At 42.0% G+C, this 27,935-nt stretch overlaps 2 protein-coding genes across 2 annotated transcripts in view; one reads left to right on the plus strand and one right to left on the minus strand.

Moving 5' to 3' along the window:
• The window catches only part of LOC110983030 (E3 ubiquitin-protein ligase PDZRN3-like), a 169,201-nt gene extending 159,239 nt beyond the window's left edge, over positions 1–9,962 (plus strand). The window contains exon 10 of the mRNA XM_022241894.2: positions 3,923–9,962. Within this exon, the coding sequence (XP_022097586.2) occupies positions 3,923–5,662 (1,740 nt within the window). The 3' untranslated portion in view covers positions 5,663–9,962. The remainder of the gene's footprint in view (positions 1–3,922) is intronic.
• LOC110984443 (endoplasmin-like) lies at positions 9,822–26,142 on the minus strand. Its single transcript, XM_022244652.2, has 18 exons — positions 25,986–26,142; positions 24,477–24,582; positions 23,609–23,750; positions 23,094–23,210; positions 22,693–22,818; positions 22,382–22,451; positions 21,500–21,629; positions 20,924–21,035; positions 19,816–19,891; positions 19,152–19,266; positions 18,184–18,373; positions 17,407–17,577; positions 16,607–16,849; positions 15,860–16,108; positions 15,264–15,400; positions 14,130–14,364; positions 12,321–12,446; positions 9,822–11,164 (listed from the first exon to the last, which is right to left on the minus strand). Exons 1-18 carry the CDS (start codon positions 26,035–26,037, stop codon positions 11,135–11,137), a joined length of 2,427 nt encoding a protein of 808 aa, XP_022100344.2. The 5' UTR covers positions 26,038–26,142; the 3' UTR covers positions 9,822–11,134.
• Positions 26,143–27,935: the final 1,793 nt, after the last annotated feature.

Genomic DNA, 27,935 nt, shown 5'->3' on the forward strand with positions numbered 1-27,935 from the left:
GCCCATCACAATTCCCGGCAAGTCCATCACAAGTCTTCAAGCCTTAAGCCAAGTCATAAGCTATTCAGATGTCTTTGCCATTTTCATTGGATGAACTTGTGAGAGACTCATCTACAGCACTGCAAATTACACACCTGATCCATTTTCCTCTTTGCCCATTTCCCAAGGACCGGTGTAGACTGATCTTAGAAGATGCTATATTTTCATTATATTATTAACGGTTTATTTTAAAAGTCTCTCGCTGTATAACACAGATATAAACATTAGCATAAAACACATTGAAATATATTCAAAATTAAAAAGAAAAAAAACTAATAAACAATCTAAAGGATAGACAGGAGTTGCACTGGCTCATACAGGTTTTGCATGAACACTATTTATGTATATGTGTGTTTGAAACAATTGGTAAATCACAACACTCTATTGGTCAAATACATGTAGGTACCACTACAGTAATAGCTGTTAATTTGAGTTGCCTGATTAGCCTATATGGAATTCGGGAGGAATTGCCCTCCAAGATCAACTTTTGGTGTAGTTTTCACTTGTTTTATCGTAAATAACCAGCAGTGGTAAATGACATCCTTTTTTCACGTCCAAATTTTATCCTCCCATGCACACCCATGCCAACCTGCTGTTGAAAGCCACTTACAGTCCTTGCAAGGAGGGGGGGTTGGATTTTATCTGTCATTTGCAGTGGATGTCCATACATATTTGCGAGCAGCAGGATCCAGCCCTGATCCCGCTTGGCCACTGCCCATCTGCCGAGCTCTAATTGGCCTATTGCATAAGAAAAACCCAACATTTGTCCAGCACATGGAGCATGGCAGTGGCTCTTCCTGGCTAAGTATTACATGTACACACACTTGGGTATTGCAGTGTTAAAAGATAGCCAATTCATTGCCAAGCAGGCTAGATTTGTGTGGTTATGTAGGGCTGTCTACACATTGTATAGATTCCAAGCACAATAACACTCAAGAAAGGGTTGGGAAGCAAGTTGCCGTTGGTTGAAAGAAATGGATTATCTTGTGAAGGTTGAAGTAGGATAATAAATAGGCCTTGACTAGGCATCCCGCCTGACAGAACCAGTGCTAAACTTGGTAACATATAACATAAATCATGCCATTAAAGTCATCCGATATCATTCCCGGATAAGTTCTTCTATAATGTACAATTCCCTTTAAGCATTGAGCTTTTCTAAAGTATATTACATCTTCGGGATACGGAAATGATGCTGTGATGATGAAAGTTTTGAAAGATTCTTTGTTTTGATTTGATTTTTTTGTATTTCTTTATTCAAACCTGTTTTGTGTTCTGTTAATCACGGAAAGAAACAAGACTTTGCCGCCTCTTGAGATCCAGAACAGAAGGACCCCATACAAGAGCAATAAAAACACACGGATCCCTAAGAAAATTGCCTTGTGAAAAGTTTGACAACCGGACATAAACACATCATCTGCAGGTAGAGGCTGTTGGGGGAATAAATACTGGAGTTTCGGGCCTGGTCTTTTGATCTGGCGCTCAGGGGGAAACCCAATGACAATGCTGCCGCTATGCCAGCCCTGAAAAAAATCCCCTGGCTTGAAACAACATTTTTAGTCCTCAAGACCAAAAAGCACACACATGCTAAGATTTGTGCCCAACAGCTCCGAAGAACAACACCCGTGGTTAATCTTTCACCAGCGCCAGGGAAGAAATGGGGAGATGGAAAAGGGGGTGGGTAATGATCCAGGACGACGTAGAATGCTGGTCAGTCATCCTGGCTTCAGAGCTAACCAGGGGGATCCAGCCAGAGACCCTCAGGTTTGGAGAGCTTCAAACACAGTGAGTCACAAAATAAGAGCACCGGGCGGATCAGCTGAGCGGAAGCAGCAGTGTAATGCATCAGGCCGATGAAGAAAGCCGGCCGAGCGTTCATCTGTGGTTACCTTTGTAATGACTGGAGAGACGGATGGATTTCCGCAAAGCGTGCCTGTTTAATTTACACTCCAGTATTTGTGGCCTGGCCCCAGTGTGGCCAGTGCCGTGTTTTTCGCTCTCAGGACGGATGATGTTTACCAGTTAATTGAACAAATGAGCAATCCGACCTGATGTGTTTGGGACCAGCCACACAGAGATCGCTACCCATTCCCCCCTCCCCCAACCCTCACTGTCCCATACACACACAAACCAATTAGAATAAATGGGTTGGTCAATCACAGAGCTTTTTGCACCATGAAATGAAGACCTTTCTGTGTCACGCCTCGTTACTTACTCCATCTTTCAGAGATGGCCATTTTATGTGGAGTATTTCTCCTCACCAGTGCCCGCGTTAAGTGACCAGTTTTCCCCCTGTAGTGTACACATTTACTTGACGATAAATCAGATTGAATGAAAACATGCCTGCATTGAATGCATCATTGTAGGTAATGCTGGAAAGAGAACACGCCTCCTAACTTAGATTTCCCTTAGGATGCGCAGACAACATTCCGACACAAAAATCCCCTTTTCCCAGTGATGTGAAAATTGGAGAGGGGAAAGTAAATTGTTGTCAAAAATGTTAACTCTTGGGAAAAAATTGTCTCTTTTGTTCCAAACAATTCAACGTGGATGACAGATCTTGATGTCGTATTTCAGGAATTTTTTGAGCATTTCTTTTAAAGTTTAGTTTCTCTTTCGATCTTAACATTGCAGAAAGGTTCTTTCCCTCTCTTGCTTGAATACTTGAATACTACCCACTAGAGTCTTCATAATGGAATTTGCCCCCCTTTTTAGCGTAAATATTGATTTTCATCATACTCCAAATATAGTGTTTCAGCGTGCGTGGCAGACATCAGGACTCTATTCCTTGGCCAAACAAACGGATCACTTGTACACCACACCATCAAATGCACACAAGCCAGGCCTCACCAAAGGATGCCGCAACGTAGCAGTTGACAATACCGCTGTCGGGCAGGGAAAAAGAAAAAAGGAAAGACCGAACTGTGTGTGGCAACGATGAAGCACCGTATTTGGCCAGCAATTTGCAATTGATAGCCGTGTTTTTACGCCTGAGTCAACACAGTGGAGTGGGGTCCATTGTCAGTTGAGGAGGGAAAAAAAGATGCAGTGGAAGTTTGTGCAAACTTCAGAATATGGGAACCAGGGTGATGGGGGCCAGATGTGAACGACCTGCCAACAAATTGAAAGTGTTGCTCGATGCCGTTTTAATCTTTTTTGGTCTCTGATGCTTTCTAGGCCAGTGTCTTGAGTTGTTGGACTCTCGGGAATTCCTGACTCCAAAATGTGCCGAGAATTTTTCAGGAAAACTGTAACAAAATTTGTGCTGTTCCCTGCAGCACATTTTACAAATTTCCTATAATGTGTGTAAGTGATATTGACACGTTCAACCGAAACAAAACAGAAGCACATCACTATGACTCGTTCATTTTTATTTACACGTAGAAGCTAAAGTCCAAATGGTCTTGCCCATGATCCACATCCACTTTTTGTTGAAAGTTTTGAAAAATATAAGGAAAGCCCATTGTTTTTGTGTGTGTGAAATTAGGGTAAAAAATAATCGCCTCTGTTTCAGCTGTAGTCCAAAATGTGCATGTAGATAGACTGCCTTGCAAAACTAACAGTCACCCTGATTTTCAGTTTATTTCCAATTTGTGATTTTATTAGTACCCAAGTGTTGTTTGGATGTGAATACTTCCAGTTGAATACACAAATCCACTGTGTTGATGGGAAGTTAGTTTCTTTATCTATTGGGGTAATTCCTGACAGTCAAATGATAAAAGACTATTGTGTCAATCAGGAGGGCCTAATATGTACTATTGAGGGTCAGGCCCAGTGTTGGCATATCTCACTTGTCTTTGATTAGTCTCAGTTTTGGCTTAAATTTTCAATAATGGAAATTATTTCATTTCATGTTCTACATTTTTGTTTCTCTTTGTTGATACAGGACAGCAGACAACTCGATGACGATAGCAAAACAGACACAACGGGAACCACTGAGACGACTTCCCTGCATCACGAAAAAGACAGTGGGGTCGGCCGAGCTACAGATGAGAGTGTGCGCAACGACGAAAGCTCAGGCCAGGAGAACATGCCAGATGACTGCAGTAGCACGCACCGGAAGTATGCCCCGCAGCAGGCTAACAGGCTAGGCAACAGGGACCTGCGATATAGCAATGACAGCTTCATCTCCAACGGGGCCACGGAGGCAGATTTCCCCACCCATGAGATCTCACTGGAGGATTGCATGAAGTTCCAGGCAGCACTAGAGAGCAAGTGCGACAAGCACATGCGCAGCGACACGGACGAGAGCACAAGAGGGAAGGAGTCAAAGGTCATGCGGCTGGGATCGGACTCTATGGAGACCACCAGCCTGAGCGGCGACTCGCTCAGCCGCACCAGCCGGAATCGGTCGGGCGCCAGTGATCAGGACGAAGCCACACAGCACAGGGACGACAGTAAGAGCAGCATCTGGGTGGCCCAGCAGAACGGACAGAAAAACCTTGAACCCAACGGCCAGCCTCGGGTCAGTCCAGAGGAGCCAGAGGATCAAAGGTTTGAGCTAGAGTCCAGGAAATTAGAAATGATTGTTGAAAATGGACAGGTGGGGAGTCCTACGCACAGACCCACGGAGCTTGTCCTCGATGGCTTAAGAAACTCGGACAATAGCCTCCATCGGATGAGCCCCAGTGAAAAGGAAACCAAGACCATGACTTCAAGCTCGTCAGGCTCCACAAGGCAGCATCGAGCTCCCAGAACAGTCCCTGGAAGTCCAGGTAGGAGTAAATCTTCTTCTGGCTCCAGGGACAGATCAAAGAGTTCCAGCTCCTCAGGATCAGGCAAAGAAAAATCAAGTCCAGTCAAGACGGCCACCGATAAAGACAGTGGTGCCGGTGCCCCACCATATCCCTCCAAGCCTTACCGCCGACGACCTGCAACCAATCCCCACCTGCGGGCGCAGCAGTTTGTCCAGCGCAATCCTTACTTCTTGCAGCAGGAGGAAGCAGCGGCACATCTCATCCGGCAAAATTGGAAGCTTCAGCAGCAGAATCGTCAGCTCAAGAAGAGCCTGGAGTCCCTGGGCCCAGCCCAGAAACTGCAGTCCTGCCCCTCTATCATGTCCATCCCCAGCCACGCCAAGCATTACCGCAGCTACCTGCATCTGGTCAACCAGAATGAGGAGAACACACTAGGTACCAGCCAGCCCAGCAAGAAGATCATCAACCACAATGAGTGGAAGGTGAAGATCCGAAGCGACGGCACACGGTACATAACCAAAAAGAACACCCGGGGGAAGATCCTTAAGGATCGGGCCAACAAGATCCAGGAGGAGCGTGGTGGGCTGACGACCGACGATGAGGCCATGAGCGAGATGAAGCTGGGTAGATACTGGAGCAAGGAGGACCGGAAACGGCACTTGGAGCGGGCCAGAGACCAGCGGCTTCGCCGTGAGTACATGGTGCAGTCTCGCATGGAATGCCTGCAGGAGCAGATGGAAGAAGAAGGCAGAAAAGAGCTTAACATTGTGGAACTGAGCCAGCGTAAGATGCTGAAGAAAAAGAGCGGGCGGAAAATGATGCTGGACGATTTCACCACCATCCAGGAAATGCTGGTCCATGGGACGAGAGTCAGTCCCGAAACAGCCAAAGCCTTCTACAACCCTCTGCTGAACGTCACAACAGTATGACGGCCCTAAAGACTCACTCGGTTGCGTGAAAAAGAAGAACACACACAAACAGCAACGTGTTGATGATTTAAATGATGAGCCAAATGTACAGATATTTATAACTGAAGTGCAAGAGATCCGCTCATGTGTTGATGTTTTTTTATAAGCTGGTGAAAGACATTTCAAGCAGCTAATACTCAGTGGAGAGTCATCTTGATACCGTGGTTGTAGATTAAGTATTATTTGTTGAGTGCATCCATATTCCCTTTATATTCTTGCCAGTTTGTCTGGGGAAAGACTTCAACAAATTCTGACTACACTCATGAGCCCTGAAAAATGTATTTCCTTTAAGCAACAAATTCCAAAACACCTAAATATCTACCCCACCCCCCAATCTCAGTTTCATGTCTCAGGTCGGTGGCATTTTCTTTACCCTTCAAAATGCCCTTTTCTGAAGCATTTTCCAAAGAGGACATTCTTATCCATCTCATCAAATTGATGACAGTAGACAACATCGATGGTTTGCCTTTGAGCTGTCTACTAGAATTCTTTCTATTAATTTTTTTTTCTTTTGCAATTGAAGTGACAACAAGAGCTTGTGCCTGGGAAACTTTTTGCTTTTGATTTTTTATTTTTTTAAAATTCTTTCTCAATATTACCATCCAGAGCCTGTCAGCATTTCAGGTTTAAATGGCAAAGGTTCAACGGAAATTGGCAAACTTGTTTTTCAGTGATCATGAACAAGAAAGATCCCGGCACAAGCCAATCAGTGTGCAGGCATTTATCAGCCAGGGCCTTAAGAGATGAATGAAAACACCAAATGAGGTTGAAAGGTGCCAGAAATGTTTTGAACGGAGTCAGGGCAAGTATGTCATCTACCTGTACAAAAGGAAAAGAAAAAAATAATCAGAGCGTGGTTATCGGGGATGATTCAGTAGAAATCTCCGGCAGGTTCTCTAGATATTGCTTTGATACACTCCTGAACTCTCTCCTATCCAAAGGAGAAGAGTTTAGATCTCGGGCTCTGGCCTCACAATCAGTCTCAGAGTTCCAACAGAGCAGGCCGACTGCCCCAATGTGTTTATTCGCCCCATTTTTGGGGGTCAGCCGTTGTTGTCTTTACGTGGAGCTATTTGAGGAATCAGCACGACGATGAGCAGAGAAAGTGATCCATGCTGATGTGGCATGGATGGAAGAGGAAGGAATTGCATGGTTGAAGACATTCGTGGTTGCAATTTGTAAATTCTTTTAAAATCAAAATTTTTTCAGTGGTTCTGCTTGGCTGAAAAAAAGTAAAAAGTAATAGTTATTGACACTGTAATCGGCCCAAGGAATTGTTGAGTTCACCACTTCATCTTTCATAATCATTTCTTTAGAAAACATCGAATTTTCAAAAGTGAAGTTTAAGTATAGAGATTTGTTGCATTGGGCAAAATTCATAAAACTCAACAGATTTTTAAAACAAGAACTGTTGCAGGACAGTAAACAAATTTTTTCAGATCCACTTTTTATAAACTCTTTAAATTCCTCTACAATTTACTGATCATTTTCTTGTTTTATCTAAAAGTTGTACTTGTATAAAACTAAGCTGCGCATTACATCAGCTGACTTGTTTGACTTGGATGAAATTTGTAATATTATTTTATGTTTCTCTGTTCACTGACTTTGATGCTAGCTTCTTTATAAGTGCAGCATTACATGTAAATTGTAAATTGTAAGTACACCACATCAGAAAATATATTATGAACTTTCTCTGTATTTAAGTGAGGTTTTATCCATAAACCTATCAATAAGTGGAGTTAATATTCTGTATTGGAATTACTTAATAGTATAGTGATGCAGCAGGCTTGTGTTTGACAATGCTGGTTTCTTTGGGGTGAAACTTTCAGATAAGTAACTGACGGCTGTTGTAAGGGATCATTTCTTTTGAGGGAAGGCTGTAAAAAGGGAAGCTTTCATTTGGTCTACATTGCTCCACATGTATGTGACTGGCTAAATTAGAATTTAGCAAATAACCGTTGTTGATGTCAGACTTTCATGCAGGATAATAATACAAAATACAAGGACTCGGCAGATAAGTTTGTCAAGGTCAGAAGAACAGTAAAATTTGGGAGTAGGTGGTGAAACCGTGATGGGAACCCCACCTTACATTTTGCCACATGTGTCTCACGGTTTAAACAAGGGCCTAAGTCTTGTGGCAGTAAGTAAAAAGAGCGCCCTCTGTAGTTGCCTTTGCTTTTTTTCCCCTGTGTTTGCTGTTACCTGACCCCAGGTATCTGTGACTCCAGTGCTGCTTGAAGACAGGTTTTCTAGTTAATCATTGAAACAAGCTGCTATCAGTCTGAAGAATGCTCCATTTTAAGGGAAATGGTTTTTGTTTGATTTTCTTTACTCCACTTATGCCTAAGTTACTGTTGACTACATTTGGACACAAAAGACAGGTGGATTGTTTCATTTTAATTTGGTACCAAGTTTTGTCAAGGTCATGAAATGTTGCATGATATCCCTGGAACCTAGGTTTTTTTTTTAATACCGAATTCTTCCCTCAACTTGTGTTTGTGTGAAACATCTTGTGTTAAAGTTTCATCTGTTTCATCCTAAATGTTGTGTAAGCCTCGCTGTTTGTGGTGGTCACCTTTGCCTATACAAACCTTCATTGTGCCTGTATGATTGCTTAGTGTAATTCTATAAACAAGGGGAAAAGTTGATGCCTGCTAGTCCCTCTTCCCTTCCTATCGGCTCTGAGCAAGAACTCTAGATGGCGCTGCACTGGTGTACACAGACCTGTGCTTGTGTGAGCATTCCTGTGTTCTTTCATGTAAAACAAACATGGAGAAAAGTCATTTTCCTTGTGCTGTGAACTCTCTTCCTGGGGTTTTGACTGTGCTTTCCCTTAATGTTCCTCTTCATTTTGAAACTGTTTAAGAAGTTGGTTAATGTATGGATTGTACACGTCAAACTTTAATTGAACATACAGAAAGCTGCGCACAGGGAGAAAGTTTTGCACAAGTACTTTTGCTTTTTTTCTTAAAAGTGGGAATAAACGTGAGTGAAAGGTTTCCTGTGCACTGTGTTCATGAACATCAAGTATATTAGGCCATTCCAAGCTGGCTGTTTTGGTTGCCGGTCAAAGTTCACACAATGTTTATGGGGAGTTAACGAATTTCCCAATCCAAACTTTACTTCACCTCAGTAACACAGACCATTTGCCACAGTTTCGTGTGGTTCTTTCATTGGGCGCACCGGTTACAATGTCCATCATAATCAGAACTTTTATCCTTAGTGAAGTAACAACAGTTTATTTAAACTTATTTCACTTCATGTGTCTCAGTTTCCTAGCATCTGAAACGGTCCTATAGACTGATTGCGCCGTCAAGTCACGTGACCTATAGTGGGTATCAAACATCAACGAACCCCAAGTGTTTTAGGTATTGTTTACCAAAAATGAAGCCAATTTTTTATTCTGTACCCAACACATCAGTAGGCTGTGTATGGTACTGACTGTTGGCTTTATTTTTGATGACTGACAGCTACGACACACTTTGCTTTGGGAGGACGCTATGTTTCTTGATGTTTGATACCATAGGTCACAAGACTTAGCGGGTGCAATCCGTCAAGTCACTCCCCTCCCTGACCAAACCCCGCCACGTAACAAAAGCACCTGTGAGGCGTAAGTGTGCATGTGTATAACAACATCCAGAAATGCGATATGGAAAGCTCTGTATAAAAACTGTGGTCTCCAGTGTAAACAGTACCAGTAACAATAGGCCTGTATGGTTTGTATTATATAAACTTCACGAAATAAACACTACGTATGAAAACAATTAAAAGATTGTTCTGTCCTTTCACCAGCTTCCTGATTTGAATGTTTTAAAGAATTTATTATTTTTCCTAAAATCAGCGGAAAATTATGTCTTTGTGTTTGTCAATGAGATGTGAAATCCACTGACTTTGTTCATCGTTGGAGGTAACCCACTACTAACCAACTACTTCAGTGCCAAATTTCAGGAGACTGGAATCAAACTGAACAATACAAGCATGCCAAGGTTGAAAACCAATAACAAATCTAACACATATTTTTTCATTTTTCTCCATCTGGACATAAAATATATTTTTCTAACCACATTTCTTTATAATGGCCACGGGAAACCAAGAGTACTTGTATAAATACTGGAAATAATTCATTTGGAGTTTGCTTTATTCCTTGCAAAGAAACAAACAACGTGATGTCTTAAGTCACTAATCAGGAAACAATTCCTTACATCCTTTAAGTGCTGTGCTCTGAGAACTCTAAAATCCATCCATTCAATTTTTTTTTTTTTACAAAACTGACAGCCAATCTGAAATATCACACCATATCGTGAGTAATTGCATGAAGATGGTTTTTAAAAGCTTTTTTACCTCCCAGACACATGGAAATGGAGCTAGAATGACAAATTTATACAAATTTTGTGCAGCATGTGAAAGGAAAATGGAATTTGGCTGATTCAATGAAGCACTTTCCATAAATTTTATCAAAACTACACGAGCAGAACTTTGAGAAAGGGTTTTCAGTTTCATAATGGCTCGGTACTGAATCATGTCAAGTAATCCCGTAGCATTAAGGATGACAATTCTATTTATAAACAATAACCAAACATCAACAAAAACTGACAAATTACCACTTTTTCAATAAAAACCTTGCAAATATTTTACCAGAAATGCCTCTTGACAGAAAAATTACACATAGTTTTGAAGTTTACCCTAAAGTCCAGAGTTTTCCGCTTTGCGGAGAATCTGCAAAAATCACGGATTTGGGGGTAAAAAGTGGAAAATGCAATTCTCGTTAACAAAAATAATAAATGAAACCAATATTTTTTATCATTTACGCACAATCAAATAAATAGAACCCAAATTAGGAATGACAACTCATTTTCACTGTTGAACTCACTTTGAAAGTAACATTTGGTAGCGTTTCCCCTCCTGACAACTGATTTTCACTGTTGAACTCACTTTGAAAGTAACATTTGGTAGCGTTTCCCCTCCTGTTTTTCCTTTGCGATATCGCAGAATTTGGTATTGATCACACAGTTCCCTGTTCCTACGTAGTGCCCAGACGTCTCACGGCTTATGAATAAATCAATAGGGACAGGGACCAGTCCAAGATCACAGTGACATGGTGCGTGTAGGCTCTACATGTATCATTATGCCAAAGATACCTTGTAGATGTACGGTAAATGTAGGCCTACAGTACACATGTACAGTCACATACAGTTTTTGTACACAAAATTTAGAAAGCAGAAGAAAGCAGAATTTGACTTTCAGAAAGCAGAAAATTCTGGACTTTAGTTTACCCTTTCTGCACTCATTAACGAAAGAATACAAACTGACAGTTGCAAAAACAAATGGCAAAATTTTGGACAAGTCTGTGATAATTTTTCCACCAAGTGCAAGGAAATTGAGGTGACATGGACTTCTGAAGGAAAGAAGGTAAGATTCTTCCCTAAAGGTCCCTCAGAGCTCATCTTTTGAAGGCTCTTCATCCTGTGGAAAAAAAATAGTCAAGACATACGGTGTTATTACAATCAATTTCAAGATACAGTCTGGGGGCCCCCACAAGATGTGAGACTGATTTCGTAGAGGGTTTTTCTCTTCCACATGGCATGAAGTACAGTCAGGGGCCCCACAAGATGTGAGACTGATTTCGTAGAGGGTTTTTCTCTTCCACATGGCATGAAGTAGCATCATGCCGACATTCTTACTCAGATTTTGCGATGAAGGTACCCAAGTTTGTCCCCTTCTGCCTCCCTGGCATTGGTATGTATTCGTGAATGGTCAAAAATGTGTTTTTATCATCTGTTTAATACACAATTTCAACCATTTTCAATATTTTTAGAACCTCTCGCGCTTGATTCAATGTAAACCTGAACAGCAACTGTACAGATGATGGACTGTTATCAATCAATCATCTTCACTATCAATGTACCACCCTGCTGTCCTCTTAAGGACATCACATGTCACGGAGGTCCTAGAACCTTAGTACTTCTCTTCAAACCCTAAGTGAAGAAAGTTTGCTACAAACTTTGCTCAAGTTGAAACGTGTTACAACTTTTGCGAACTTGTAGATCAAATGTTTGATCTCGCTTGAAAAAATGGCATTCGTGTTTGCTTTCTCACCAAAAATGAACATGCATGTATCTTTCAAACTGGTCAACACAAACACAGGCTTAAAGGAACAGCAAATCTGCTTACTTAATTAAGCAAACTTAGCAAGAAACCAATCACTAGCATATACATGGTACTAATGTGGCCAGTGACCCCATTTTTCCCCCCGATCTAAATCTCATGATTTCCCTTCTACTTCCGCCGGATACTACCAGGCATGCAACTTGGACTATGACAAAAAACCAAGGAATTTCCAATCTTTACAAGACTTCGTACAGTGTGTTCTGATTTTCAATGGCATGAATGTGAGGTGAAAAACGAGGAAATCAGCTGATCCGAGGAAAAGTTGCATGCCTGATTCAATTTCAAGCGCCACTAGAGGGGTGTCACAGCCCATAGGTCAGGTTTGGCCGTGGTGATCTGAAAACCTATCCCTCACTGCATTGGACGTGCATACCTCCACTCTCACAACCAATTCCTGCATCAGTGAAACACTGCTACTTACAACAAACTGCGATGGTTTTTAAGAACTTACTTTGACTAGCTCATCTTCCACTGGTTCTAGAACCTCTTCATCCTCAATTTCTCCTTCATCTTCCTCCTCTTCTTGGGCCGCCTCTTCTGCATCCTCGTCTTCTTCCTCCTCGGGCTCCTCTTCCACCTAAAGATGCAACAATCCATGCATTAACAGCCATCAGAAGAGAGAAATGTCTACCGGCATAAAGCCAACACAGGAAGTAACACCTGCGCCTAGGAAATAGATTTCTTCTAACTTAGTGTCCAGTAGGAGACAGCGTCACTGTCTCAATTTTGCCAGACAATCATAATTTTTAGATCCTCCATCTCGATTGGAAGCAACCTCTGGAACTAAAGCAAGATTGCCATGGTTCCTGCAAAGACCTCCAATTTCAGAAGGAACCTGATCCCATACTTGATTGACCTGATAAATATTAATATTGAGGGGTTTTTCAAAACTGTTACCTTTCACCTTTCCATTCTGTTTACCCTGTTCAGTCTAATTCTGTCTGTGTTAATTGTTTTTTTTAATGAATTCATGTCGTTGTGGTGTACACTCTGTAAGGGCTGGTTCATACAGGCTGCGGTGTACACCCACAGCGTGTACACCGCATTTGACATTCACACTTTCATCTTTTCTCCAGTCTTGGCTGCATGTGCGTATCCGACAAAAATTCAAAATTTCCCCAAATACACATACATTTGGTGCGTACGCACTATCCATTATTTTCACAAACTACATGCAAGGGTGCGCATTTTCATTACGCACTGCGCTTTCGTTCACGCACTGCAGACACCTCAAAATTGACCTTCGCGCTGCGTACACAACGAATACACAGTGAGTATGAACCAGCCTTAACCCCTTCGAGCCGGGAGACGGCAAACGCTGCGGCTCTGTGTGAGGATTAGTACGTACCACACACACAGTCTATTCACCATGCACCTGCTGGTTCAATGTGGGCCTGCTGCTGGACGGAGCTTTGCATACTGGGCATACCGCAGCCCAGCAGTCGCCGTCAAAAGAATCCCGGTGTGAACGGGTTAAAGGTGGTGATTTGGTTGTAAACATGCCGTTGTTTACAATTAACATTTTTCCATTTGTTTTTCATGTTCAATCTCTTTTCATATGTAAACCATGTACATATTGGCCTCAGGGTCATGACACAGGATGGACAATAATTCTTATCGTCTTTGATATACCAGTCCCATGTGACCAGTCCAGTATTGTTAGCACCATTTGAAACATTTGCACATCAGCTTAAATGTGATGAAACCAACAGACAAACACCAGAAGTCTCCCACTGTATCAACAGGCATGCAACTTGGACTTTGACAAAAACAAGGAATTTCCCATCTTTACAAGACTTTGTGCAATGTTTTTCAATTTTCAGTGGCACGAGTGTAAAGCGAAAAACGAGGAAATCAGCTGATCCAAGGAAAAGTTGCATGCCCCTGTCAAGGACTTGTTCTATAGGGCTACACATTGCGTAATGTCATATGGTTCACAGCATCAGATTTCACCAAAATGCAAGCAGCTCTTGTTAGTGCCTCACGGCCAAGGTGGACTCGAGCCACTCATCACTCCTTGTTAGTGCCTCATGGCCAAGGTGGACTCGAGCCACTCATCACTCCTTGTTAGTGCCTCATGGCCAAGGTGGACTCGAGCCACTCATCACTCCTTGTTAGTGCCTCATGGCCAAGGTGGCCTCGAGCCACTCATCACTCCTTGTTAGTGCCTCATGGCCAAGGTGGACTCGAGCCACTCATCACTCCTTGTTAGTGCCTCATGGCCAAGGTGGACTCAAGCCACTCATCACTCAGTGCTCACCTTCTCATCCAGGTCCACGTTCATTCCCAGCCGCAGCATCCTCTCAATCCTGCCCGCGAAGCCAGAGGAGTCCGGCAGGGCAAAGCCCGAGCGCAGGACAGCCGTCTCAAACATGACCACGGCCAGATCCTTGGCGGTCTGGTCTTCAGGGTCCTCCTCCACCTTAGCTAAGAGCTTCTTGACCAATGGGTGCCTTGGGTTGACCTCCAGGGTCTTCTTTTGGGAGGCGTAATAACTGAAAGAATAAATAAAAATACACCAATTCAAAATCAGAAAGTCATTTGACTGTTGTTTAATAAAAAACCTTTAAGCTGTTCCTTTAAGAATTCCTGTTCTGTGAGGCCATTTTTCTACTTTGAATTTCTATCCTGCAAAGACTTATCTGCAAAAAGGGTTCGCAGGTTCAGAACCAATCCATGTAATAATGCTCAGAAAGCTTATCAAGGAAATACGGTGACATACACTTCCAAAAATAGAATACACCTATCTCTGATATCATGAAGACAAAATTCAATTGTCACAAACTTCAAGAACATAGAATTTGATACACTGCTGAGGCATTCCCCCTTTTTTAAAAATAAATCCTGTGTTTCTGACATTTCACTGAATCCCCATGCAGTGCATGTTTCCATGTTTCCTGGAAAATTTATCTCAATGAAGGGGCAACACAGATGGTCATTTGTGACCCGCTCCAGGAAAAGGTGATATAGGTCGCGCTGTGCCTTTCCATGCAACAGCCTACTCAACATTGAGAGGGTGGAATTTCTTGTGGAATTCAATTGTTTTGTTTTCATCAGAAACATTTTCAATCATTTAAGTTTCAGCGTAGTGCTATCACAGTAAAAAATAGCTCCTCGTTTAAGTCCGAGGCTGGGCATCAGCTAATAATTGGTCCGAGCGTTCCTAAGATAATAAACTGTGTCCAAAGCACTTGGCTACTTCTTAAATAACACAGGCAGCTTGTCTTTCCCCAGCCCTAGCCACGTCATGCGGATGTAGACGTGGCTAGGGCTAGGGAAAGACAAGCTGCCTGTGTTATTTAAGAAGTAGCCATTGCTGCGGATGTAGCAATGATTGGGCCCCTACGGCGCGTTTCACCACTTGCTATTCAGAACCAGATACACCATGGCCTACCTGTTACTGCTGTCTCCTGCCTTGGCGTAGGCCTGCGATTTCATGATGCGTTCCATGTTGCCGGACCATCCGTACTGGCTGGCCACCAGGGCGCACGGGGACTCTGTCAAGCGCTGTGAGATTTTGGCGTCTTTGATCTGGATGATGGAGGAAGACAAGACAATCACTGATTTATCAGAGAGTATCTCAAATCCGACTTTTACTAATGTTTCATTGGAAATACGTTCCAATTGACAACTAACAATACTCTCAAATGAAAGAGTTCATGAAATGTATGGTGCCCTCTACTGGCCTATGTATATCAAATTTCCTTCAAAAATGGCAGTTTCTGTTTAGCCTTTTCAAAAACTATGTGCTTTCTATATTTGGCAAAATAATGTTCCAACTGGAAACAAGATATTCCCCCTCACAGAAGTTCAAAAACACATTGCATCTCAAAAGTGAAAAGTCTGAAACTGTGAGTCTGGTAATCAGAAGCTCAGGGACTGTGACAAGGAGAGACATGTTAATCTTTTATTGCAACGATGCCAGGCTTCTTCAGCGTATGGTACACCGTATCACAGGCTTTGAGAGATCAAATGCAACTTTGTCTTCACCTCATCCTTGAGGGCAGTCTCCTTCAGCCAGTTGGTCAGCGGCTCAAACTTCTCCTCCAGCTCCTCCCGCCTCTCTTTGGCCTTTTCCGACTCCTCCCCTATCTTCAGCCCCTCCTTGGCCACGTTCTGGAACTTCTTGCCTTCAAACTCCGGCAGGGACTGAACGGTGTACTCGTCCACCGGCTCCGTCAGGTAGAGCACCTCGTAGCCCTTCTTGATGAGTCTCTCGGTGAACGGTGAGGTCTCCACCTGCACAGGGTGACACAAAAACAATTCCCATGTCGGTAAGTCTACTTCTCATCAGCCTACTCAAGTTCACTCACATCTGTTTGGGATTGGCTGCTTGCCCATTTTATCTTACAGATTTGTTTCAACTTCCTCGACTTTCTTTTCTTAACACACTCATATACACTTGAAGATTTTATCCTGCACATATTGAGCTACTGTACTTTAGCCTTGAAGAAAACCTTTGACAATACATCAGAGCGTACGAAACCTGAACATTTTCACGGCTCTTCAGCAGGCCTTAACCCATGCCCCTGCAGCTTCTAACCGCATCCTTAACCCAAAGAGACCCCCTCTCCAACTCGTATCCATCCCAGTCAAACCGAGAAATCAACACCACACAACTCAACGACAGTAAACTGTTGCCCAGTTTGTCTGCACTGCCCCAGGATCCAGTGCGTCAGCTACGACGATGAAATCTCTGAACCGGACAAAAAAATTTGCCATGCGATCTGTCTCTACCTCTTTCCTGCTGCTGCCGGCCATGAAGTAAATATGTTCCTGCTTGTCCTTCATCCTCTCCTGGTACTCGGCCAGGCTCGTCAGCTGGTCCTCTGAGTTAGAGGAGTAGAAACGAACCAGCTTGGCCAGGCGGGAACGGTTGCTGTGATCCTCGATAATGCCCAACTTGATGTTGGTACCGTACTCCTTCCAGAACTTGTCGATGTAGTCCTCCGAGCTGAGCTTCTTGATCATGTCCAGGGTCTGTCCAGGGAAGAGACATAATCAAGTCATCAAGGGAGAATATTTTATTGGTACCAGCCATAAAAGCAGAGGTGATGATTTCAAAAATTTCACTGAGCTGACACTTGGCAAAAATCAAAACCTGGATTATAGCTTCCATTTTTTTGGCGCAAGTTCTTACTTACTGAAGAGTCATGCATCCAGTGGTAATCTTGGTGAACCAAGAAAAAAAAGGGAAATTCAGGATAACATCAAACACTCATCAGTGAAATCAAGGACCCCCAAGCCTTCTTTCTCCCAAACTGCACCAACCAACTGCACAGGGCAAACTTTAAACTCAAGACTCGGTTATCCATCTCCTGAAATGACATCTTTAACCTGACCACCTGTTAGGAATGCCCTAATACTGTTGCTGTATCCAACAAAATGTAACAAGAGATGCAAGATGCAAATAGAATCCAAGCAATACTGAAGTCAATCTCACAGTGCACAAGACTTTCCATTCTGTTCTGAGCCGAGAGCCACGAGCCGAGAGCCACGAGCCGAGAGCCACGAGACGAGCTCTACGGAATTCTCACCTTGCGAACCAGTTTCTTCTTGATGACCTTGAGGAGCTTGTGTTGTTGCAACGTTTCTCTTGAGACGTTGAGGGGCAGGTCGTCCGAGTCCACAACTCCCTTGACAAAGTTCAGGTACTTGGGCATCATGTCCTCAAAGTCATGAGTGATGAAAACTCGTCTGACATAAAGCTGAAAGTCAATTGGGCAAAATGATAGCAAATTGGGTGAGTTGCTCTAGTTGGTGTACCCTCTCTGTGCACGCGCAAAAGAACCAAGCCATAGTTTCCATATATCAAAACTTATTATGTTGCATTTTTAACAAAGCTGATGTAAGAACAATTTCTACATAAACTCAACTTCCAACCCCCAAATATTGAAAGCTTCTAAAATTCATTTTGAACACTCAACCCTTGTTCTTCACACTTTTGAGTGCATCAGGATTCAATTCATTTCAAAGTGATATTGCTAGACACTGCAGAAAAAATCTGGAAGAAAACTTCTTTGCTGCAGTGGGAAGGTTAATGTCGTAAAGAAATCGCTGTGGTTTACTTTCGTCGCAAATTCCCAATATTGTCTGTAAACGATAAATTACAATACTTCGTTTTTATTTCATGACAAATTATACCAGGTTAAAAAGCAAAGTACGCCCGGCTCTACCAAGGATACCAATCACATGGCTCCTCAGAAAAATCTCTTACAAAATCTCGGTGTTTGGGGTAACATCGATGCTGACAAACATGACCCCAAACAAGAAATCACACACTGTGCACCCCCAAAGGACAAGTCTCCACTCACACTGATATGGTCAAACTTCTTGCCGTAGTCAGCAAACATCTGAGGCGGGGCCGTCTTGGGCACAAAGAGGATGGACTTGAAGGTGACCTCCCCCTCAGCGGTGAAGTGGGTCTTGGCCAAGGGATCGTCGCTGGCCTTGGTAAAAGACTTGTAGAATTCCGAGTATTCCTCATCGGTGATTTCTTTGGCTCTGTGCGAGGAAAAGTCCAGGTCAGGTCAACATTTATCAAAGTAAATCTAACCATTGGCTACATTTCTTTTATCAACTGTAACAATTGCAGATATAGAGTTACCATCAGGATTTTAGATGAAATTTGAAGCTCTTTGTGGCGGAGGTAGCAAGTAAACTAGACAGGTTTGCGGTAGCACCATTGATGTATCTTTTTTGAGTATGTGGGCTTCTGAAAGAACCGGTGGTACTCTGACAACTGGCAGTCTCTTGATGATGGACAGAGCATACTGTCCGATACCTTGAGCATCACCGGCTCTTTTCAGAACCCAACATACTCAAAAAGAGATATATCCATGGTGCTACCGCAAACCTATCTAATTTATCAGGATTTTACTTAACAAGTACGCAACAAAAGAACAAACCTAACATATTTTTAAGCTTCAATATAAAAAACATAATGTGTAAACAGGTTTTCCAAAAAATTAGGGGTCCATTTGTTTAACGTCTCTGTCATATCGGATTTGTAAATTTAGAACATGTTCTTTAACTTCCAATTAAGTAATGCAAATTACCTACCAAACAAATAAAATCACTTTGAAATCAATTTAAACCATATTTTCCAGTTAAATAACACACGTCAAACAAATAAAATCACTTTCAAATCAATTTCAATCACGTTAAATTTTCATGTTGAATTACACAGGTGTAACAGGTTCACCCAAAAATCCCACTTCTGGACCCCTAATTTATAGAATGCCCCAACAGGCAAACCAATGCCAAGATGCAGAGTTCTTACGGGCGAGTCCAGATGGGCTTGTTGATGTTCATCAGCACCCAGTCCCACGTTGTCTTCTCCACACTCTTGGTCTTTGGCTTATCTTCCTTCTCCTCATCATCCTCCACTTCCACATCTGCAGAAAGGAGAGGCACACATCTTGTTACGTCCCACCCGACGGGCATCCGTGCCACGACACCAAAGTCAGAATCAAATCCTCACGAGTCACCCAGCCTCGGTTCAAGTCTCAAACAGCTCAGATGAACTGTGACGTTACCTTGTCACTGCTTATAACCTGTAATCTGGGGCCCTCCCTGTGATTTGACTGGAGACAATCTCATGACTGACTCAACTACCACCCTACCTGACTCGATCATTTACGGAAAGCCACACTTCTTCAAGTCAAATGCAATCTGCTTCTGAAAGCGAGGTAACTTGCCAAGCATCATAAACTTGTAAAAGGAGTCATTTTTGATAGGATGTGACTGCCTCGACTCATCACTTTTACACTGTGTATCATTCTACAACACCTCAAAGCCCTCAATGAAACAAAACTGCAACTTTCTTTCCACTCTAATCCATCACAAGAAAGCCACCAACATTGGCTCCTGCAAGTTTACTCTCATATCAAGGACACAAGGTTCCTTCCCCACTCCCCGAAGGTGATAAAGACCTGCTCTTTTACCTTCATCATCTCCTTCAGGTTTCTCCTTGGTTTCGCCTTCCTCATCATCTTCGATCGGCTCCTCAACTGTCTCAGTCTAAATCCAAGAAAAGATGGAACGACTCAAAGTCAAAGCAATGCATTTTAAGGAGCAGCAGGTTCTTTGTAAAGTAGTCATCTCTATTTTTGTACCAATACACAAAACAATTATTACTGCTCGATGTTTGTATCAGATTTTAATCTGACGTGCATTTTAATAATGCTCAAGATTAAATCAAATTCAAAACCTGGTTCGAGAGTGTAACGCAATGCGAACTAAGACCCACCAACTTACATGGTGTGGTATTGGGCAAAGTTGGCATATTAGCCAGTAGGTGATAGCAGTAACTACTATATCTCATAAATATTCATGACGAATCACCAAACTCTCATTGGTGCATTCACAGTCACGCGCCTGCCGCTATTTTTGCTGTTTGCCAAGCACACACGCACTGTTGCCCGGGTGCACCGTGCACTCGTGGTGGTGCCAACCTAGTAACAGTATGCAGCTCATATGAAAAGAGGGGGGCACAGGGCATTTTCTTCAGCTGAGCAATGCCAAACTGCAAACTATTGTGGACAATATGGATGCCTCCTCCATCCACTAAGAAGGTTGTCCAAAATGCGGTGGAAATGGTAACAAATTGCTGTGTAACAAAAGGATTGGACTTTTCTTTTCTTTCAAGATGATGTTTTTATTTTCAGAGGTTATGAACTGAAATATGTACGATGTATAGTGAAACAATTATAACATTGTTTATTTTAGTTGGACAACGATGTTTTCAAGCTCCCCGAGGTATTGGGAGTTGACAAACTAGGCAATACCTCAAGGAACCCACATTAACTGTCCAACTTCAAACTATGTTATATTTGTAGAGCAGAGCATGACCATGCGTGATGCAACCATTATAATTTGTTAATGGACAGTAATGGTGAGAAGATAGGGATGATGATTGGTTGGATACATGTTGATCCGTGGGTCTACCAAAACCTTCACAGCTCTCTTAAGCTACTTCCTGCCTATGCCTAGAATACACACTGCACATCCAGCAGGGGCCAATTACTGGGCAAGACTGTAAGTAGAGCATACCTTGCTGGACCACAGGTAGATAGGGAAGTTGATGAACTGGGAGTACTTCTTGACCAGCTTCTCAATGGTGTCTGGCTCCAGGAAGTCGTAGGCTTCCTCCTTCAGATGAAGACTAAATCAAGAGAGGAATCACATTCAAGATCTGATTTCCCAAAAACTAACAAAGGCAGAAGGATGGACATGACTAACTCAACATGTTTAATATCTTTTTCTGCTCTGCTGTCACTATGTTTAACAGACCTCCAATCCTCCAAAATCCGCCACTAAGCGATGGCACGTTCTTATTTTGTGGCCTTTCACATCCACAAGAAATCATGCCCCTTTGTAAAATAATTTGGGCTAAACACTTCTTAATCTGGCCTAATCTTCTAAAACCTCCTGTTAGAATTTAAAGAACCTGGGAGGGTAGGGGGTAAACGCTATACTTGGAAGGTGAAAGAACAAAACCAGGAATTCATTTGATCTGAGGGAATGTTGAAGATTAAGAAAGGCAAACTGCTGGCCGACTACAGAGACAAGAGACATGCCAGTGTAATAAGTGTGAGAGCACGATGTTTCATGAAGCGTGAACTTTACCTGACTGTGGTTCCACGCTTCAGGGTGTCACCTCGAGGGTCTTCTGTCACCGTAAACTCGCCGGCGTTAGATTCCCAGATATACTGCTTGTCTTCATTGTGCTTGGAAGTCACAATAACAGTGTCGGCAACTGCAGGTCGAGAAATTACAAGAACTAATGAATCAAAAATACAAGGAATAACCAGGCATGAAAAATGTGGCCCAACCTCACAAAATGAGTGGCTTGTTGCCAGGGTCACTTTTGAGTTTTGAATCTTGCACAACGGAAATCAATAGGAGCCCTTAACATTTAACACCCACATAATGTCCATTTTCATCGGGACACCAGACTGAATGATACACCAACAGACAGAGATGAGTTTGCTCTTTCCAACGCAAACTAAAATAACATTTCTCCAATAATAGCCTTAAACCTATACAAACCCCCCTAGGCCTTTTTGCATGGCACCACCCTGAATCCTTTAAAATCTTCCAATTGTATTCAGCCTCAATCCTCCAAAATCCTCTAATATTTCTTGAATATGCTCCTGTGAGGAGTGCCCACTGCCTTAATCTTTCAAAATTCACCTGTATACTGTAGACATGAATATACGCATGGCTGAACATAAACAACACAAGGTCTACCCTACAACCTTAACACAATGCCACACTTTTCTGCCATTCTTCCTCAATCCTCCAAAATCCTCCAAAATCCTCCAAAACCACCCAGAGGATTTTGGAGGATTGAGGAGGGGCTAGTGTGACTTGTTTTAGAAATCCACTCATGAATAACATGATACATGACACGGCACCATGCCATTTCTTAACAATCATTTGAAAAACACCCTAAGCACATGTAGCTGCTAACTTTGTTTCCAAAAACAGCTTGTGGGATGAGCTTACCCAAGAAAGACGAGTAGAAACCGACACCAAACTGACCAATCAGATCGCCTGCATCATTCGAGTTGGTTTCCTACAGATAAAAATTGACATTATCAAATAAAAATATGAATGCTTTTCTCCAGCAACATTCAATGACGGTCTGTTATCGAATTGGTGGAGATGGACTTTAAGAAAAAATTAAGTCTGTCAATTGAAAATCAAAATTGACTTGGGTGTTAGCAATACTCACTGTCACAAGAACTCTTGATTTGGTCAGGCTGTGAAAGCTAAATATTCATAAACATGTGAAATGACACAATGTGCCTCCTTACCAAAAGTTTCTCAAAGAATTCACTGGTTCCCGACTTGGCAATGGTACCCAGATTAGTGATGAGGTCTTGTTTTGTCATTCCAATCCCCGTATCAGTAACATGCAACATGTGGTTATCTTTATCCGCCTGAAAACGAAAACAAAAATTGAAACATTCAACTCAATACACTTTTCTTTTCTTAATTATTCATTGACAAAATCCAATCAGAAAGTGGACATCTGTAAAAACAATCTGTAGACTGTAATTTCAAATCTGTAAAATCTACAAAGTGACAGCGATAACTTATGGTGTTGTCTCAGGACAATAAGCCACATCAGATCATCTTGGTGGGGAAGTTTTACTACACCGCTCAAAGCAGCCAGTTATTTGTGTATACTATTATCAACTGGGACGGCTGTTACCTTAATTTTGATGACAAGTTCTTCTGTGGCGTCTAGTGCAGATTTATCCGTGAGTGACAGTAACCGAATCTTGTCCAGGGCATCGGAAGCATTGGAGATCAACTCCCTCAGGAAAATCTGTGAAGTAAACGTTTCGCAGTTAATAAATTCACTAAAATTCAGGTAATGAAGTTCAATGAATGAACACAAAGAAAAAATGTAATTACTTTGCCAGAAACAGTAAAAATTATCTAACAGACCAAGATCTTGAAAATTACAGAATAAATCACAACTCTCCAGCTACTTTTGCTAAGGATATGCAACCAATTTGCACCAAAATTCTTTGTGGTATAACTTTCAAGAAATATCAAGGTAAATACATGTACAAGTAGAAGTGGCTAGGTTCAACCTTCCTTCATTCTGCATGGCAATAAAAACAATCCTTCAAAATTTGATGGTGGACTTTGAAAGACAGAAACAACCTCAGGAGAAGCACAAGGAAGATAATGCTGGAAGGACGGGTGAAGACTACTCACCTCCTTGTTTCTGTAGAGTGAGTTGATGATGAGTTTCATCATGCGGTTGACCTCAGCTTGGAAAACATGCTTCTCAGCAGATTCTCGCAATTGCTTCATTTGGGCAACGTTCAAACCATCTAACTTGATTGCCTCTTCTTCCCTGGATATAAGCAAGGAAGACACTGGACATCAGACTCCACTAAGTCCCAAAGGGCTTCTTGGAAATATTACAGCGTTTCACTAAACTTCACAGACTCAAAATCTTTTATATGAATGAGTATCAAAGCTGAGTGACCAGTAACTCGTCCACTTTTTTCCTGTCAGTCTGCAATAATCAGTTACACTCCAGATGGGATGCGAGTCCACAACTACCAGTTCATTAACATTTATTGTGATAACATCTGCCATAAGTAGATCAGGACTGTGCAATCATCAACTACACGTATGTATTAACTCAGAAGTGGAATTATAATGCAGCACAAGCTGAGAGACAATCGGAAAATGTCCGCTGCAAGTACATCTATGTAATTACAAACACATGATTACAAAGATAGTTCCTATCCACAATTACTTTTGTTATTAGACAGCGGGTGATGCAGGAACGCTTTCAATCCTCTTTAATCATGCCCAGACATGACAATCATAGAGCGCACGCGTGCTTATGCACATGTGTAAACAAGCAGCTCACTCCTAAATTATTTTACTTTCATTTCTTATCAACAGCCATACTAATGACAAATTCTTGTGGTGACGTGTAGATAAAAACCAATCAGCAAAATCTCAGTTTCTTTTATATCTTTTCTTTGTTATTTCCTCTCCCCTTATTTCTCTCAACCGAGTTGTATGCGATCACCAATCCACGAACTGGATCATGAATATGCAGTACCTTTCCACAGTTTCATCGTCTGTCTTGGACCCGTCCCTGCTTTTGCCAATGTCTTCCTCCACTACCACATCACCATCTTCGGTTTCCTCAGCAGCAGACACAAATGCTACAAGGCAAACACATGACAAGATTGCTGTGTGTGAGCTGTGAAACCTTCAGGCTTTAACAAGTATGACAAGGTTGGTTAGCTACCAGTAAAGTTGCATCGGTACGTGCTGTGAAAGACCACACTGAACAATAAGGCAAATACTAGCATGTCCAGCAAAACAAGTGGTGATTTTTTCTTTAAGCACCAAACCTAGGTTTTTTGCATTGCCTTACATTAGGGAAATAAAACAACATGAATGACAGTTTTGTCCCCCACGGCCATTCGCCTCTTAGTATGCTTAGCAATGTTGGTTAAGTGTACGAACTGACACTTTCTGCAGTAAGCAGGAGCCAAAATCTTGCTGAGTCGAGCCAAAAGACCCATAGTTATATGGGTACCTTCCAATGTCTCAACAAGATGACGCCAAGTGTCCACTCCTACACAACCTATACTGTTACCAAATAGGCCATGGACCACGAGTAACTCATCTTGAGTAACTTCAGCGTAAACATCCAAGGCTAGGAAATCTTCAAAGCACATTTTCTCGTGTGCCATTAAAATTTGAAACTGCAATTTATACTCGAGCTAACGAGGTCTGGGGCAGGGATACCACTATAGAATTTGTTTTAAATAAATTATGGTTATAGTTAGTGATCTATACAAATTGCTCAATCATGCCACATGACAATTACCTTTTACTTGTACCGCAGGGCAAGACTGTCGTTTAGGTTTTGAAAAGAGAAGTAAAGTACATGTAGGAGATTTCATGAATAGCTCAATGCGCATCACAAACTGTAGGTTGATATTGATAACTCTTGCCCTCATGCTCATCACATCAAATTCTTTGAAAATTTTTCGATGTCTTGATCTTAATAAGTTGTCACTGATCAGCTCCTACTGAAGCAACACTCAGCCAAGAATTACGGTTGGAGTTTAAAAGTTAACCCAAGAAACCACTTGTCAATTCAGACTGTAGCCTAACATCTTTTTAAATAATCAGATAATGTACAGGCCTAGGCTTAAATCCAGTTAATTTATTCTATTAATACATACACTGAATTTAGGGATGTGTACGTTCGTCTTCTGCTGCTGAAATAGGAGGGACACAACGATTTCCAACACTGAGATGTTATGTTGTAGGCCTAGCACTGCCATGACTGCAGGCTAGGCCCTACATCATGCAATCTTTCTCAAGTTCATCAACAGACAGACGGATGTAGCTTGGCGTACACTTTCATGTCTACATGTGGAGATACGTCTTATATTTGCCCTCCAGAAAAAAAGAACAAGTAAGGCCTAGCCGAAGACATTTTCTTGAAAATTTCCATCCATCTTCACACATCATCCATGTCATCAGACTTTCTACCAAATTAAACAAATTCTGCGCGAAATAAAGTCATAACTACATCAGTTTTACTTACACGTTGCTAGAAGCACGGCAAAGAGCCCGATTATCCAAAATTTAGCTGACATTTTTACGGTCAAATCAGCAAAACACCTCGCTATTCTTCACGTGTTCTTCGCATGGACTGCACACAGTAGAATGCACGGCACTTGCCATGAATTAAAAAATACACTAGTGCTACACAAGGGTCACACGTGGAGTTTAGCCAATCAGGGCCGACCACGATAAAAGCAACCAGCCAATCATGTTTTCCCAACTCAGCTCGGCCGACGGCTGAGCGTGGCTCTGTGTGATTGGTATTTAGTTATTGTGACGTTCAAGAGATGAATATACATGTCATGTAATCGCAGTAGTTTTTCAAGATTACCGAGGAATGACAAGCAAACATAGAGGTTACCCCAAATGTGCCTGAGTAAATGTTATAATGTCAGGCTATTCGGGAAATATTTGAAAGATTCTTTAAGTTTTTCCGCATCCTTTCAATTTTGGTTGTAGTAATAATATGGTTCACTCCCACTTTTCTTTTTTGATGTTTTGCCGATCTGAATGAATTTTTGAAACTTAAGAATTTCAATGCAGTTTTGAATGTAACTCTGACATGGGAGAAAACTGGTAGAGAGGCTCGTTTTATGGGTGTCCAATGTTTTGAAAATATAAGACAAAAGTGCGGCAGAGGCATACACTTGGGCCTAATTCCCGCCCTTCCAAAGGGGTGAAATTGCTCCAATTTAGCCTCACTCTTCAGACAGGCCATAATAAAAAGTTACCCCTTCCCCGAAAACTAGTTTCTGGATCAACCTTTGCTTATGTCACACTGCACCAAAGAAATGCTTGGAAATAAGTAATGCATATGCCAGCTGTCGCTCAGTACTTGGCAGTGATAGCGCCGGGGATATGTATTGGACTCTCAGGGGAAACAGATGTTGTTAACATTTGTGCCCAAAGGTTTCCCGATTTATGGCATAATGTTTTTACCCAAAAGCAGAGTTGCACTGGCATGAGTTGCACTGACATGGTAATGTCATAAGTTACGAATACTAGCACGTGTACAGCGTGTAGTCCACGAGAGCTAAAGGCATGGTTTATGAACAGAAAACCGTGAGTATGGTAAAGATACTGGGCGTATCACACAGATGTAATACATATTTCTACATAACGTCTGTTCCGTGTACATATACTTATTGGGCGCCTTTGAGTCCAGATGGTTTTTGTTTGTTTTTGTTTTTTGTTTTTTTTTATTATGGTTGCACTACACCAAATACGCGCCCATAGAAAACAGTGCCCAACCGAAATAGCGCCTGTTGACTCTCGTGAGGAGGTTGGCCTCCGTTTATTCACTGGAAATTCAAGATTATGGCCAGAAGATCACTTTCGTTTCAATTTCATGGGGGTTAGCCACGGAATTTTTTTTATTCCCCTTTGAACGAAGATACCCCCGCTCATTTCTGAATGAAGGCGCCCGCCTCTATCCAAAATAGGTTCGCAGTTTAATTGGGGCGTTTGTGAAAGAAATACCCCGCACTGGAAACTATCAGTCATAAAGTGGGGATTGATAAAAATATTTCTATGATGCCTCCTGATTATGGCTTGTCTTATTGTAAAAAATACCGTAGGATCACAAAATATTAATGAGCTCGCGCGCAGAAATACGATTTGGTGGAATGCACCTTTATGATTCCGGTCCTTGGGGATAGCGTGATGCACAAAACAGTCTTTGGCAATGTAACCTCTTTCAGAATGTTGTATTTTTATTTTAGGTATAACTAAATTACACGGATTAAAATCTCTGTTTGTCATAACAGAAATTTTAAATTAGTGAAAACATTTATTTGAATTAATCAATTTAATTAAATGTGGTACATTTTAAAGGAAAATTAGTCATAAGAAATCATATGGTGATTCGGTAATTGATTGGCAGGTGAAATCGGTCACCTGCGCTGCGACACGGTGAAGTGTAAACAAACCA

The sequence above is a fragment of the Acanthaster planci genome, linkage group LG04 (assembly GCF_054643075.1).
Source record: "Acanthaster planci isolate LZ-2023a linkage group LG04, COTS_SCS, whole genome shotgun sequence".
In the NCBI taxonomy this organism is placed as follows: Eukaryota; Metazoa; Echinodermata; class Asteroidea; order Valvatida; family Acanthasteridae; genus Acanthaster; species Acanthaster planci.